The 12785-nt window shown below is 40.6% G+C and overlaps 1 protein-coding gene across 32 annotated transcripts in view; it reads left to right on the forward strand.

Moving 5' to 3' along the window:
- The window catches only part of PKHD1 (PKHD1 ciliary IPT domain containing fibrocystin/polyductin), a 524425-nt gene that overhangs the window by 207785 nt on the left and 303855 nt on the right, over positions 1-12785 (forward strand). For 29 of the 32 annotated variants that reach the window (XR_016234007.1, XR_016234005.1, XR_016234006.1 and 26 more), the window contains 3 exons: positions 3997-4122; positions 6175-6231; positions 6508-6638. Coding sequence is in view for 22 of the 32 variants with exons in the window: in XM_089333174.1 (XP_089189300.1) it covers positions 3997-4122; positions 6175-6231; positions 6508-6638 (314 nt within the window). In the remaining 10 variants the exon portion in view is untranslated. Of the gene's footprint in view, positions 1-3996; positions 4123-6174; positions 6232-6507; positions 6639-10446; positions 10623-12785 lie in introns of those variants that run through there. The other 3 variants (XM_051855618.3, XM_089333191.1, XM_089333193.1) reach the window with 2 other exon arrangements.

Below are 12785 nucleotides of genomic sequence, written 5' to 3' on the forward strand. Positions count from 1 at the left end.
GGATACTGATATCCCAATTCACAACTTAACCACTGCACCAAGCCCCCACTTCACTCAGAGAAATCATCTGCCTGGAAGATGGAGATAACTGAGCTTTTTCTGGGAACATGGAGGAGGCAGATCTACAGATCTTAGCCAGAGATGAAGACACAAGAAAGGAGCGGGAAACATCACATCCATGTGAGATTAACTAGTGAAAAACAAGATCAGGACCATAAAAAAAAAAAAAAAAAGAACATGGCCAGATGCACCAATGAAAGTTATGAAACCAAAACTGGAGAGACAGGGGCATCCAGCTAAATACCGAACGTCAAAAGCTGATATGCAGAGTCATGGACTTGGGGGGCAGATAATAAATAAGGAGAACTGCAGCTCTATGTCTGAGTGATTCTCGCCATGCCTCAACATCTCCGGCATCCACACATGCAAGCTTTGCCTTCATGGAATGCAGACTCATCCTGCGAAGTCCACACTGTCGGGGAGAGTGGGGCGAGGTGTTCTTCCACAAGAAGCATGGGAGACAGGCTTTGGTGAACATGTCCGTCTTTATTCACAGCCGCGTGTGCTTTTAAAGGGCAGGCAGAAGGGACCTAACTAACTCAGGGGAATACTAACTCTATAGGACAGAACCGACACTGGCACCAACATGCCTCGCCAATGAGCTTGAAGGTCATGTAGCTAGGGTAACTTTCCAGGTGTAACTGGGCCACACCTGGGAGCAGTTTACCTGATTGGTAGAAGGCAGGGGTGGGGAAATGTGCCTGGGGGTCATGCTGCCTGCCAGCAGCCAGGCTAACTACATGGGCATTTTTCTCATTTCAAATGATCTTCATGCCAAAGATGTTTGTTTATTCTAATTTTCCAGGATTGTACGTATGTATGTGTTTTTGTATGATAGTCATTTAGGGAGATGGTTTCTAACAGCCCCTTCCCTAGTACATGGGTTGATTTGTGCCTTTCTCTCTGGTTCTGCAGTCTGCTGTTCTTTATTATGCTGCAGAATATTTGCTATGGCAACTGGCTCCAGTAAAAGAAAGGGAAGCAGTCACATGCGAGTTATCAATAGAACATAAACAAAACCCTCTCTTGCTCAAAATTCAACAAATCTGCTTCCAAGACCTCTGCTTCAACTAAAGAAGTTGTGCTTTTACCTATTCATTCTTATTAGGTTTGTTTAGAAAAGGGTTCACTGCTTACAAAAATATCATCATTAATACATTGTCCTCTGTAAATACCTGTGAAATGCAGATGTACTGCACAGAGGGGTAACACACTACCCCAGAAGTTAGAGTCTTCTGGGTATTCTACCAAGAATCTTTTTGTTTAATGCCCTGAAGACCCTCAATACCTGAGTGGCCAGTTGCTCCAGAGGCTAGAGTAGAAGGCTTAGAAGACATTGGAACCTTTGCATAACATTAGCAGAAAACTGGAATCAAGGACCAGAACCAGGAATTAAACCTCCCATATGAGTGCTGAGACCCAAGGATTTAGGCCATCCTCCACTGCTTTCCCATGTGTATTAGCAGGGAGCTGGATTGGAAATGGAGCAGCTGGGATAGAATCAGAGCCTATATGGGATGCTGGCATTGAAGGTAGCTACTCAACTGGTTATGCCACAGCACTGGTACATTAATCTTTATTTCTCTTCTATAATGTACAATTATTAAAACATATCCAGTCATATGTTACTTAACAATGGGAATACATTCTGAGAAAGGTGTTGGTAGGCAATTTTGTGTTTATAAAAATGTAGAATGTATAAGGGTACTTCAAAAAATTGTGGGAAAATGGAATTAGAAGGTAAATTGATTTTGGCTTGAAACATTTTTTGAAATCCATGGATAGTTTTTATTATAATATGCATTTTCTAAGAATTCTTTGAAGATTTCTCATAAGCATAGATTTCAAAAATTTTTATAACAAGATAAATTTATCGTTTGATTCCAGTTTTCAAAGATTATTTTGAACTCCTTATATAAACAGAGTATAGATCACTCAACGTGGCCTCTTGATGCAATCAAAAAACTGGTAAATATGAGGCCGAGGCTGATGCTATGTAATGCAGTATGCTGTTTTGCAATAAACTCCTTTTTTTCTTTCAAAATATAAGTAGAAGTATATTGTAAAATAATGATTAAAAGGATAGTAAAGGGGCCACTGCCCGCTGTGCCAGCATCCCATGTGGACACTGGTTGGAGTCCTGGCTGCTTCATTTCTGATCTATCTCTCTGCTGTGGCCTCGGAAAGCAGTAGAAGGTGGCCCAAGACCTTGGATCCCTGTACCCACATGGGTGACCTAGAAGAAACTCCTGGCTCCTGGCTTCAGATTGGTGCAGCTCCGGCCACTGTGAGTGGAATGAACCAGCAGATGGAAGATCTCTCTGTCTCTTTGTCTCTCCTTCTCTATCTGTGTAATTTGATTTTCAAATAAATAAATAAATCTTTTAAAAAATAGAAGTATAGTAAATATATAAACTGGTAACTTGGTTATTTATTATCATTACCAGTTTTATGTGGTGTATGTAATTTAAAATTCTTTTATTTATATGAAAGGCAGAGAGAGAAGAGATCAACCTTTCATCTGCTGATTCATTCCCCTAAATACCTGCAACAGCCAGGGCTAGGAGAGGCGGAAGCCAAGAGCCTGAATGCCATCTGGGTCTCCATAGTAGCAGGGATAAGCCATCACTCAGCCTCCCAGTGTGTGTATCAGCCGGAAGCTGAAATGGAGAGCAGAGCCAGGATTCAAACCCAGGCACTTGGACATGGGATGGGAATATCCTTAGCATGCCTAACTGGTATGCCAAACAGCCACCGCATATACATAGTTGGCATGTGTTGTGAGTAACATGTTAACTGTTGCACCATCACTAGATGATAGAGATTTTCCAGTTTCTTTATAATCTTGTGGGACTACTATCACACATGTATTGGCTGAAACATTACATGGTGTTTGACTGAAGTTGATACTCAGTAAATAGTTATCCACTGACTGATCCAGACCACAGAACTTGATTTGGGGACCACAGAATATGCCTGTGGGTCCAGTGTAATAATTTCTCTAAATGGCAACTTCTTTTACCAACATGAGGAATGGTTCTCACTTAGCTTCATGAACCTACATTTAATTATGAGAATCTGGGCTGGTGCTGTGGTGCAGCGGGTTAACGCCCTGGCCTGAAGCGCTGACATCCCATACGGCATCCCTGACTGCTCCACTTCCAATCCAGCTCTCTGCTATGGCTTGGGAAAGCAGTAGAAGATGGCCCAAGTCCTTGGGCCCCTGCACCCACGTGGTAGACCCGGAGGAAGCTCCTGGCTCCTGGCTTCAGTTCGGCACAGTTCCGGCCATTGCGGCCAATTGGGGAGTGAACTAGTGGATGGAAGACCTCTCTCTCTCTCTTTCTCTCTCTCTCTCTCCCTCCCTCCCTCTCCTCTCTCTGTGTAACTCTGACTTTCAAATAAATAAATAAATCTTAAAAAAAAAAAAAAAAAAAAACATGAGAATCATTATCCCCAGGGCAGGGCAGGCTTTGGCTTTTTTTTTTTTTTTTAAACATTTATAATTAGAATCTCTGGCCATATTAGCCCAAGTATATTTCTTGGTACATTGTAAATATTGATTCACAAGTCAAGAAACAATGATCATATCTCCTCATACCTAATACACTCTTCCCATTGTCTAACCCACCATCCACCATGTGGTGATGGCAAAGATGGTGGCCAGTTGGAAATCTTGACAGTCATATGTTCCTTTACAGTTGGACCATGCTTTCTCTTTCTCAGATGATTTTTTCTTCTAATAGTCAATCCTTGAAATTCAACGTGTTCATTTTTAGCCTTAGTTTCATGCTTTCTTCATTTGATTGCTGCCTCCAACTCCTATGTCTTCCACTTCATTGTTATGAAGGAGAATATGTGTAGCTAGAATGTAGATATGCTCAACAGACTCTGAGGAGCCTTTGAGATCTGTTTCCCTTCCTCTTTCCTACTCAGATTCCTATATACAAGGCTGCACAGTGTGGCGCTCCTTCAGCAGAGGTCTCAGCCTGGATAGCACCTGGGGCCTGAAGGTGGACAATAATGTGTTCTACAACATTCTAGGCCATGCACTGCTGGTGGGTAAGTGGAACAAGCTTATTTAATTTCTGCATTTTGGAGTAGACACAGTTTTCACAAGAATTCTCCCCAAAGTTTGGCTTTCCAATTTATAAAAACATTGGCCTTCTGACCTTTCGAAATAAGTCATAGTTAAAAGTTCTAAAGTTAAATCTAGTCATCACTGACTGGCTCACTGACCTTTACTCACAGGAAACTGGCCTTTTAAAGGTTCAGCTCAGGTTAATAAATATATAATGGGAGGCTCTTAAATTTACTGCCAGCAATTTTCACAATAATTGAAGTCACATAAATATCTTCACAGATTGTCAAACTTGGATGCTGGCCAATCTCGGATTCTGTTTTTAGCTGCTCTTGTGACTTGCTTGAAAAGTCCAGGATCTTCCAGTTGGTCACCTATGTCTGCTTTCATTAACGCACAAAACCTGTAATTATCTTTAAAATCTCAAATTGTGTCACATGACTCCTCTCTTTAAAATCCTTTAACTGTTTCTTATTGCTTAGAATACATTCCAAAACTTTTAACCTGGCTTAAAAGATTCTTTCAATGATTTTGCTTTCTTAACTTCTGTAAATCTGTCTTGCAATTTTTTTTTCGTGTCCACTAGTGGCAATACTGATTTCTTTTTAATTCTTTCAAAAGTGCACTCTTTCCCCTGCCTTAGGGCCTTTGCACACGCCCTTTCTCCTCTGTTTATGCCATTCCCTCTTCTTCTACAAGATGCTGTTTCTCAGATCCCCAAGACAAGTCCTACTTTTTAAAATCTTTAAGCACCAGTCAGCACTTCTTGATTTGAAAGTACATGTCACATTTGTGATCATCGGATTAATGTGCTTTTACCACCAGATTTCATGAGGACATTGCTTCCTTAGCACTTTATATATCAATAGGTGCATTGTTGATATATTTATTGAAATGAATGCATGAGTGAGTTAGCAAAGGGTTTCCAGTCCTATCATAACAAAAAAAGCCAATCAGATATTTTCACTGAAAATAAGAATATAACTGTATGTGTTAAATAGGGTAATAAAAATAAATTTACTCTGTGATATCAGTGAGAAAATACATATTTCATTTAGGAAAACTTGTTGAGATAAAAGCTGTTAAAGTTCTAATCCAGAGAGGATAACTGTTGAGTGAGGAAATGGGGATCTTGTATACTTGTTTCAATACGCATGTCTTAGATGCAAAGGACAATTGAGGGGATCAGGCACAGAAAATTCATTTGATTAGTGAAAGACAGCCATAGGCAAGCCAAGCTAACAGGTGTAGGACTGACTTTCTTATTACTGTTGTCTCTGCAATAGAAAAGATGGACCCCAAGCAAAAATTTGAAAGTTGTCCTAATAATATTTATTATCTTAGTAGAAAACAATTACATGACATAGGTATTAACAAGTCAAGGAAGAAAACCTGTGGAGAGAATTTAGCCATTAGTGTTTAAATCTTGTGAATTATTGGTATTGACATCTGATGTATTGCAAATGAAGGGATTAAAATATTTGTTTACTAATACATTATAAAGTACTCAATTTCCATGTAACAGGTTTTCAAACCTAGATCTATGAAATGATGTGGGAAGTCCAGATATCTAAAAACCTAGTAATGAAGAGGTTTGTGGGGTTTCTCCCTAATGATACTACTTAAATAACAAGTCTTTGTAGCATGGGTCATGCTTGCCATTTTATTCCAGCCACAGTGACTTTGCTGTGGTGATCTAGCCTGCTCCTCTCAGATATTCTGGATCTTTCTAGGGGCATGCACGGAGGTGATGGCCAATTTGAACAACCTGGGATGGGACAGACACAAGATATGTGATTCTTAACTGTGGAATAATCATTGTTCTTCTTTACATTTAAAATGAACTTCTGATCTGTGATACTGTAGAGTAAAAAGCCCATGTGATCCTTTTGTCATAGCCTAGTTCATCAATTAAAAACACAAAAAGCAAAAACAAGACAATTTGTACCCAAAGAAGAAAATAGTACTGCAGTGTCCCTTGTGGTCCTGAGTGACTTCAAATGGGCTGAGGTAACATCGTCTTTTTTTCTCAGGGACATACATAAACATAAGACCTATATCTTGGGAGGCTATTCCTGGAAGAAAATATGGTAAATATGTAAATTAATTTTAAATCTATTAAAATCCGTTTAAAATTGTCATACATTTTATACACAAGCCTAATGGCAAAATGTTAAATGTGTTAAATTTTTGAGCATACTAAATGTTTCCTAAATACATATATATATGCATATACTTATATATGAAATATATTTTTGTATTATATAAACTCTGATGTGAATTAGTAGAATCAAGAGTGTTAAGTTGTGTAAATTTTAATGATGTTTATGAATCCACTAGGCTTGATTTCTCTCTTTTTAAATTAGACTGGTCAGAAAAGGGAAATATGATCAGAAACAATGTGATCATCCGTCTTTCTGGTGCCGAGGGACTCTCCAGTTCTGAAATGATGACACCATCTGGCATCTATGTCTGCAGTCCCACCAATGTTATAGAGGTAAGACCTTCAGCTTCACCAGGAAAGTCAGACCTGAAAGGGCATAGCATTCACTCCAGAAGCTCAGGGTTACTACACACAGTACTCATGAAGAAAACAACTTATGACTTTGTGTTAAGTGCTTTAAGATAAATGTAATCATTTCTCTCAGGGTTTCTGTAAATATTCTTTGTAGAAATAGCTATACAGAGAAAAACAAAGTAGACATTGATCATTTCTGGTCATTTACATCAATGCAAATTTAAGCAGCTTCTTGAGTTATCCACTGTGGGTGCTGATTTTTGTCTCTCTTGATTCTGATACCATGCACTTATTAAACCTGCACTGTCTCACTACATTAATGTTGTCATATTGCTACTGCTCTTTAAGAATGCTCAAAACTGAGTACTTAGAGCCGGCGCCGTGGCTCAATAGGCTAATCCTCCGCCTAGCGGCGCCGGCACACTGGGTTCTAGTCCTGGTCAGGGCGCCGGATTCTGTCCCGGTTGTCCCTCTTCCAGGCCAGCTCTCTGCTATGGCCAGGGAGTGCAGTGGAGGATGGCCCAGGTGCTTGGGCCCTGCACCCCATGGGAGACCAGGAAAAGCACCTGGCTCCTGGCTCCTGCCATCGGATCAGCGCGGTGCGCTGGCCGCAGCGCGCAGGCCGCGGCGGCCATTGGAGGGTGAACCAACGGCAAAGGAAGACCTTTCTCTCTCTGTCTCTCTCTCTCACTGTCCACTCTGCCTATCAAAAATAAAAAATAAATAAAAAAATAAAAATAAAAAAATATTTAAAAAAAAAAAAACTGAGTACTGGATATATGAGATCATGCCAGATTCCAAGAGGATGAAGTAACTTTAATGGCCTTGATTTTGTGCCTCACCTTTAATTTTATCTTTGTAAATTTCTGTGTAAACATTTTAAGAAGTTCGTTTTCTTAGGCACAGTTTAATCATAAATATGTGAATGAGGAATCTCATCAGAGTAATACAAGGCCATATAGTTTCCCCTTTTCCAATTATTTTATTCCATGGATCTGCCATAAAAGGGATTTAGTGCCCATGCCCTCTAGGACACTCCCTCTGAATCCATTGCGCTGTGACAATTGTGCCATGTTTCTAAGGAACTCAGAGGATGAGCGTCTTTGTCACCGATCATCTGTTTTTAATTACCATCAACTGAATAACCTCTAATAAAAGTTGTGGTTATCTCTTCAGCCCTTTTAAGACTCTTAATTATGTTTGTTCCAAGCACAGCACTTACACACCATTTTAGGTGCCTAATGGGGGTAGCTAATATACCAGAGAGGAAAGGAGGCAGAACTGCATGAATTGCAGGAAACCAAACTCTCAGCCAACAAAAACTGGAGCTGCATTTCACTTCTTGGTCAGCACAGGGCTTGTCATATAGCTATGTCAGCAATTTCGGGGGTCTAAGGAGCTATCTTTTTATGTACTTTCTTGAATAGCACAATGTTGATTACTATGAAATGTCCAGAGGGAAATAAACCCCCAGGGTTTGCCAAGTTCATCTTGCCATGTGAGGCTAGAACATCTTTGCCTCACTGGGTAGATAGTGCATTATCTCCTGGACAAGAGTCCTGGCCACTAACAGAAAAGAGAGTTCAGCTGGCCGTAAGGGTAGAGGACCAGAGGGAGCATTCTGAAAAGCTTGAGGGTAGGCATGTGTCACAGCAGGTAGTTGCTGCATGTGACACCTGCATCCCATGTCGGGGTGCCTGGTTCAAGTCTCAGCCACTTAGCTTCTGATCCAATTTCCTGGTAATGTGCATCCTAGAAGGTAACAGAAGATAGCGCAGTTACGTGGATCTCTGCCCCCCACACAGCAGATCCAGATAGACTTCAGGATCCTGGCTTCAGTCTGGTCCAACCCTGGTTGTTACAAGCACTTGGGGAGTAAACCAGTGGATAGAATTCCTCCCCCCTCCCTCCCTCCATCCCTCCCTTTCTCTGTCCCCCTCTCCTTCCCTCTTTGCCTCCTTCCCTTCCACGTCCTTTCTTCTCCCTGCCTTTCAAATGAAAACATGAAAAGACACCTGAGCCTTTGCAGACTGACATGTGGAATGATGCCCAGGCAGTTTTAGAAAACTGTAGCCAAACTGTTTTCCCCCCTCAAATACTCTCCATCTCCACTCACTTACTTTCTCTCTCTTACATTTGCCTTACAAAGCTGAAAAAAACAAACAATGCATGTGTTTTGAGAATGAGATTTAGGTTAATTAATCGAGTAATCTACAGATTCATTAGGTATATCCCTGATATATTTATCTTTGACGACGTTCAAGTTCTGAAGTTCTGTTTTTGTTAGCTCATGAACTTTTAGACCCTACCATAAGGTTCAAAATAGTCATTGCTCAATTGAAATATATTGAATATAATAAATGAATGTAGATATAATCATACAACCAAAGAACAGGGTGAAGGAGAAGAAGAAAGTATAGATTTCATGATTCCAAAATCATTCGATGACTGAAAAGCAAGAAGTTTAAATCAGTGACAGCACTTAGTCCTGGTGGACTAATCTGTCAGTGTCAAAAAGTTCAATCCAATTTTTCAGCCATGCTACTGGATTTCTGCTCCATTGTGACCTTTGTCTGAAATGTGCCTTCACTAAAGACATAGATGATAGCTCGACTTACATGGGAAAAAGAGTTTCTTTTGATCCATGGGGCAAATGAAGGTCATTTTAGTCATTGGGCCAGTGGTAAGTTAATGGTTATTGAGTGTGTCCTATGTGCATAATACAGAGTATTTTGAAGAAAGTAGTTTAGAAACATCCCTTTATTCCAAAGGGATAATAAGAAAGTGACAGTAATGATAATATGTATACACATATGTGTGTGTGAGAATGTGTAGTATATGAAACATAAAGTAAACCCCCTACCCTCCTTTCTCCTAGAGTTGTTCTAGAGTTAGGACAGAAAGATTCTTTTACTCCAAGGAACTCTTTCACAGGTCGGGGGTTTTATATCCTGCTAAGTGGATGTTCAGGCTTGCACTGAAACTTGTCCCATAAGATAATGCACCCAAGGTTTTTTTTTTTTTTTTGTCAATATTACTGTAATTTGGATTGTTCTTTGTTGCTATTTTAAACTTTAAATATTGAAATAGTTTCAGATCAATAAGAAGTTATAGAAATTTATGAGTTTCAGTATTAGTTTCCATGTATGACAACCTATTCATCCTCCTATTCGTGGAACAATATCAAAAGCAGGGCTTTGACATTGCTGTGATACTATTAACCAAACAAAATCTTCATTTAGATTTGAAGAAGACAGCCTAATCTTCGTGGCTGGGCAACCAATCCTGAAAGCCTAAAAACTCTCCGTTTCCACATTCATGAGTCTGACCTGTCATCCCTGACCTGGCAAGGGAGCACTGGAAGAGAGCCCTGAGTCTGTGCAGGGATTTGTGGGTTTTGTTTTATTCCTAAATTGCCCTGATCCAGAGCTTAGGACCAAACTCCCAGCAACAGTGTAAGGAATTCACCTTTGCTTCCAGTCAGTCACCTTTGTAGTTCAGTCACCTGCAATCCTGCATGGTACAAAGGAATCTTGGGTACAGTATCCCTTATTCATTTTCATAGTCACAAGTAGTCTGCCTCTCTGGGCTGCAGCTGAGCTAAGTCCAGAAACAAATCCTGAGCTTTAAGCCTTCTTGCCTGCAAGGACTCTGGTGTGGTGTCCTGCTGGAGTCTCCAGTGGCTTTGTGGTATCCCTCTGCATAGTCCTTAGGGCTCTGCCATGCTTTCCAACAACAGAGATTCCTGGTGGTTCGTCTTGGTATCACCTGTATCCTTCTTCAACAGCTCAAGCATCTGAGTCTCCAAGTATTCCTGCAGGGGATCCTTATCTACTCTCCAGAGGCTCTGTCTCTCCAGAAGATGGGTCCTATGTGAACCTGTTCTCATTCCTGCAGTCTGCAAAGTCTTTGCTCCCAAACATCTAGAGACTGCTCATTTCCAGAGCTTGAGAGCATCCCATGTTTAGGTAGGCACTAGAAATTTCCCGTGGTCAGACTCCTGTTTAGGATAGTCGGTGGAAAAACTCTGAAGAAGAGCCCTTTGGAGACATGCGTTTAATTTGAGGGGAATTTGTTCTGGTTTGTGAATCAATTTTGTAAGGAACTCTGTGTTTAAAGGCCCAACCTCAGTTCTCCAGCTCTCCCTACTCAATAGGTAATGCATATTTAAGAGCTGCCTGAAGGGTTAACTCACTTTTTTCTAGTAACTATAGATGCACACCTCAAGGAGCTGGCTTACGTGGGCAGTTAATTTTTCTCTGGAATTTCTCTTGCTTGAATGTCCATAATACATTGACTTCCGCATAGAATTGATTTCCACACAAAATTCCCTGCTTGCCTTAAACCCTTCCCCACATGCCGCTGGCTGCCTGCATAAATATGTGGTTTTTCCTCATGAATCGTTTGTCGCATACTCAATTGGAATGGAGAGTGAAAAGGGCTGGGAGTAATGTGAGCCAACTGCTCAAGTGCTTCTTTTATAAGAAAAGTGAGCCTTATTGGCTAATAGAGAACCAAAGTTGCAGTCTTCTGCCCAGGTATAAATGCACTTGGACAGTGTTTATGTCTGTACATGATCACCATGATTCTACATAAATGCTAATGGCACTAGGGCAGACGATTCAACAAATTCATTCATTCACCGAAAATACATGCTTTCCAAGCACTGGTGCTGACAAAGTTGATGATTAAGGATGTAGCCCCTGGAATAGAGTTGAAATGCTGGAACCTTTCTCCTCCTTCTAAAGCCTTGGCAGTGAAACAGACATACTTGTCCAGATAAGTGATCACTTTTATCCTCTAGTGCACATTTCTCATTGTTTCTATACTTAATAGAAAAGGTGAATGTTTAAGAAGCCCACATTTCTGATCCTCAGACCCCATCTCAGACCCTTATATGTCTGTGATCTTTCCTGTGAGTCAGAGGTGTTGTAGAGACACAGGTATGCCACAAAGTTTATTTGGAAGGTGTTATGTCATGTGTACTGCCCTTGGAAAGGTTTTATTTATGTAATGAACAACAGGTGTATAATTCTTTTGTTTAACCATGAGGGCTGGAGAGATATATTGGACACTTGTATTTGTCAACTTAAAGACAGTGACTCTTCCCAAGGCTGAGAACCATGAATGCAGATACTGTATTTCCATAAAAGGGAAGAATCAGGGTAATCTATTTAATGCTAATTAAAATATTATTTTGGGGGATGTTTAATATTAGGTTTGATTGTTTTTAAAGGTATAAATTTCTGGCTGGCACTGTGGCATAGTGGTAAAGCCACCACCCACAGTGCCAGCATCCCATATGGGTGCTGTCCTGGTTGCTCCATTTCTGATACAAATCTCTGCTATGGCCTGGGAAAGCAGTGGAAAATGGCTCAAGTCCTTGGACCCCTGCACCCGTGTGGGAGACCCATAGAAATCCCCTGGCTCTTGGCTTCTGGTTTCAGATCAGTGCAGCTCTGGCCATTGTGGCCATTTGGGGAGCGAACCATCAGATGGAAAATCTCTCTCTCTACCTCTGCCTCTCTGTAACTCTGCCTTTCAAATAAATAAATAAATCTTTAAACAATGTAGGTTGGAAATATGGAATTTGACCAAGTTAGGAGATGGGATGGATGCTGGCAAGTGGGTATGGTTGTTTTGATAATACAGCTGGCTTCAGCGTACCATAGACCTGGATTTCTTAACTATGGCAGTATTGACATTTTGGTAGATAACTCTCTGCTGTGGAGTGGAGCATTGACCCTGATCTCTGTCTATTGAATATCAGTAACACTCTTCTCCTCTAAGTAGTGACAATCAAAAATGTTTCCAGAGATTTCCAGTTGTTCCTGGTAGAGCAAAATAAGTCTTGGTTAACAACAACCTTATTAGACTATATGCTACTTCAAGATCATTGATGTCCTAGAGAGGGCCTGGTTCCCTAAAGCCATGTTAGCATCTTGAGTAGTAATTCAACTTAATAGCCAATGGTAGCAGAAGCCACTTTTGCTAAGGACCATGTGGTAGGCAACTCATGTGATTACAATTTTAAATGGCTCCAGGAAATTGGAGAATTACCCAGAATCCAAATTAATGAAGTGGAGAATGAGAAAATTAGTCCACACACACACAAAATTCTGTAAC

This window comes from Oryctolagus cuniculus, chromosome 5, assembly GCF_051225735.1.
Source record: "Oryctolagus cuniculus isolate XC-2025 breed Fujian yellow rabbit chromosome 5, ASM5122573v1, whole genome shotgun sequence".
NCBI lineage: Eukaryota > Metazoa > Chordata > Mammalia > Lagomorpha > Leporidae > Oryctolagus > Oryctolagus cuniculus.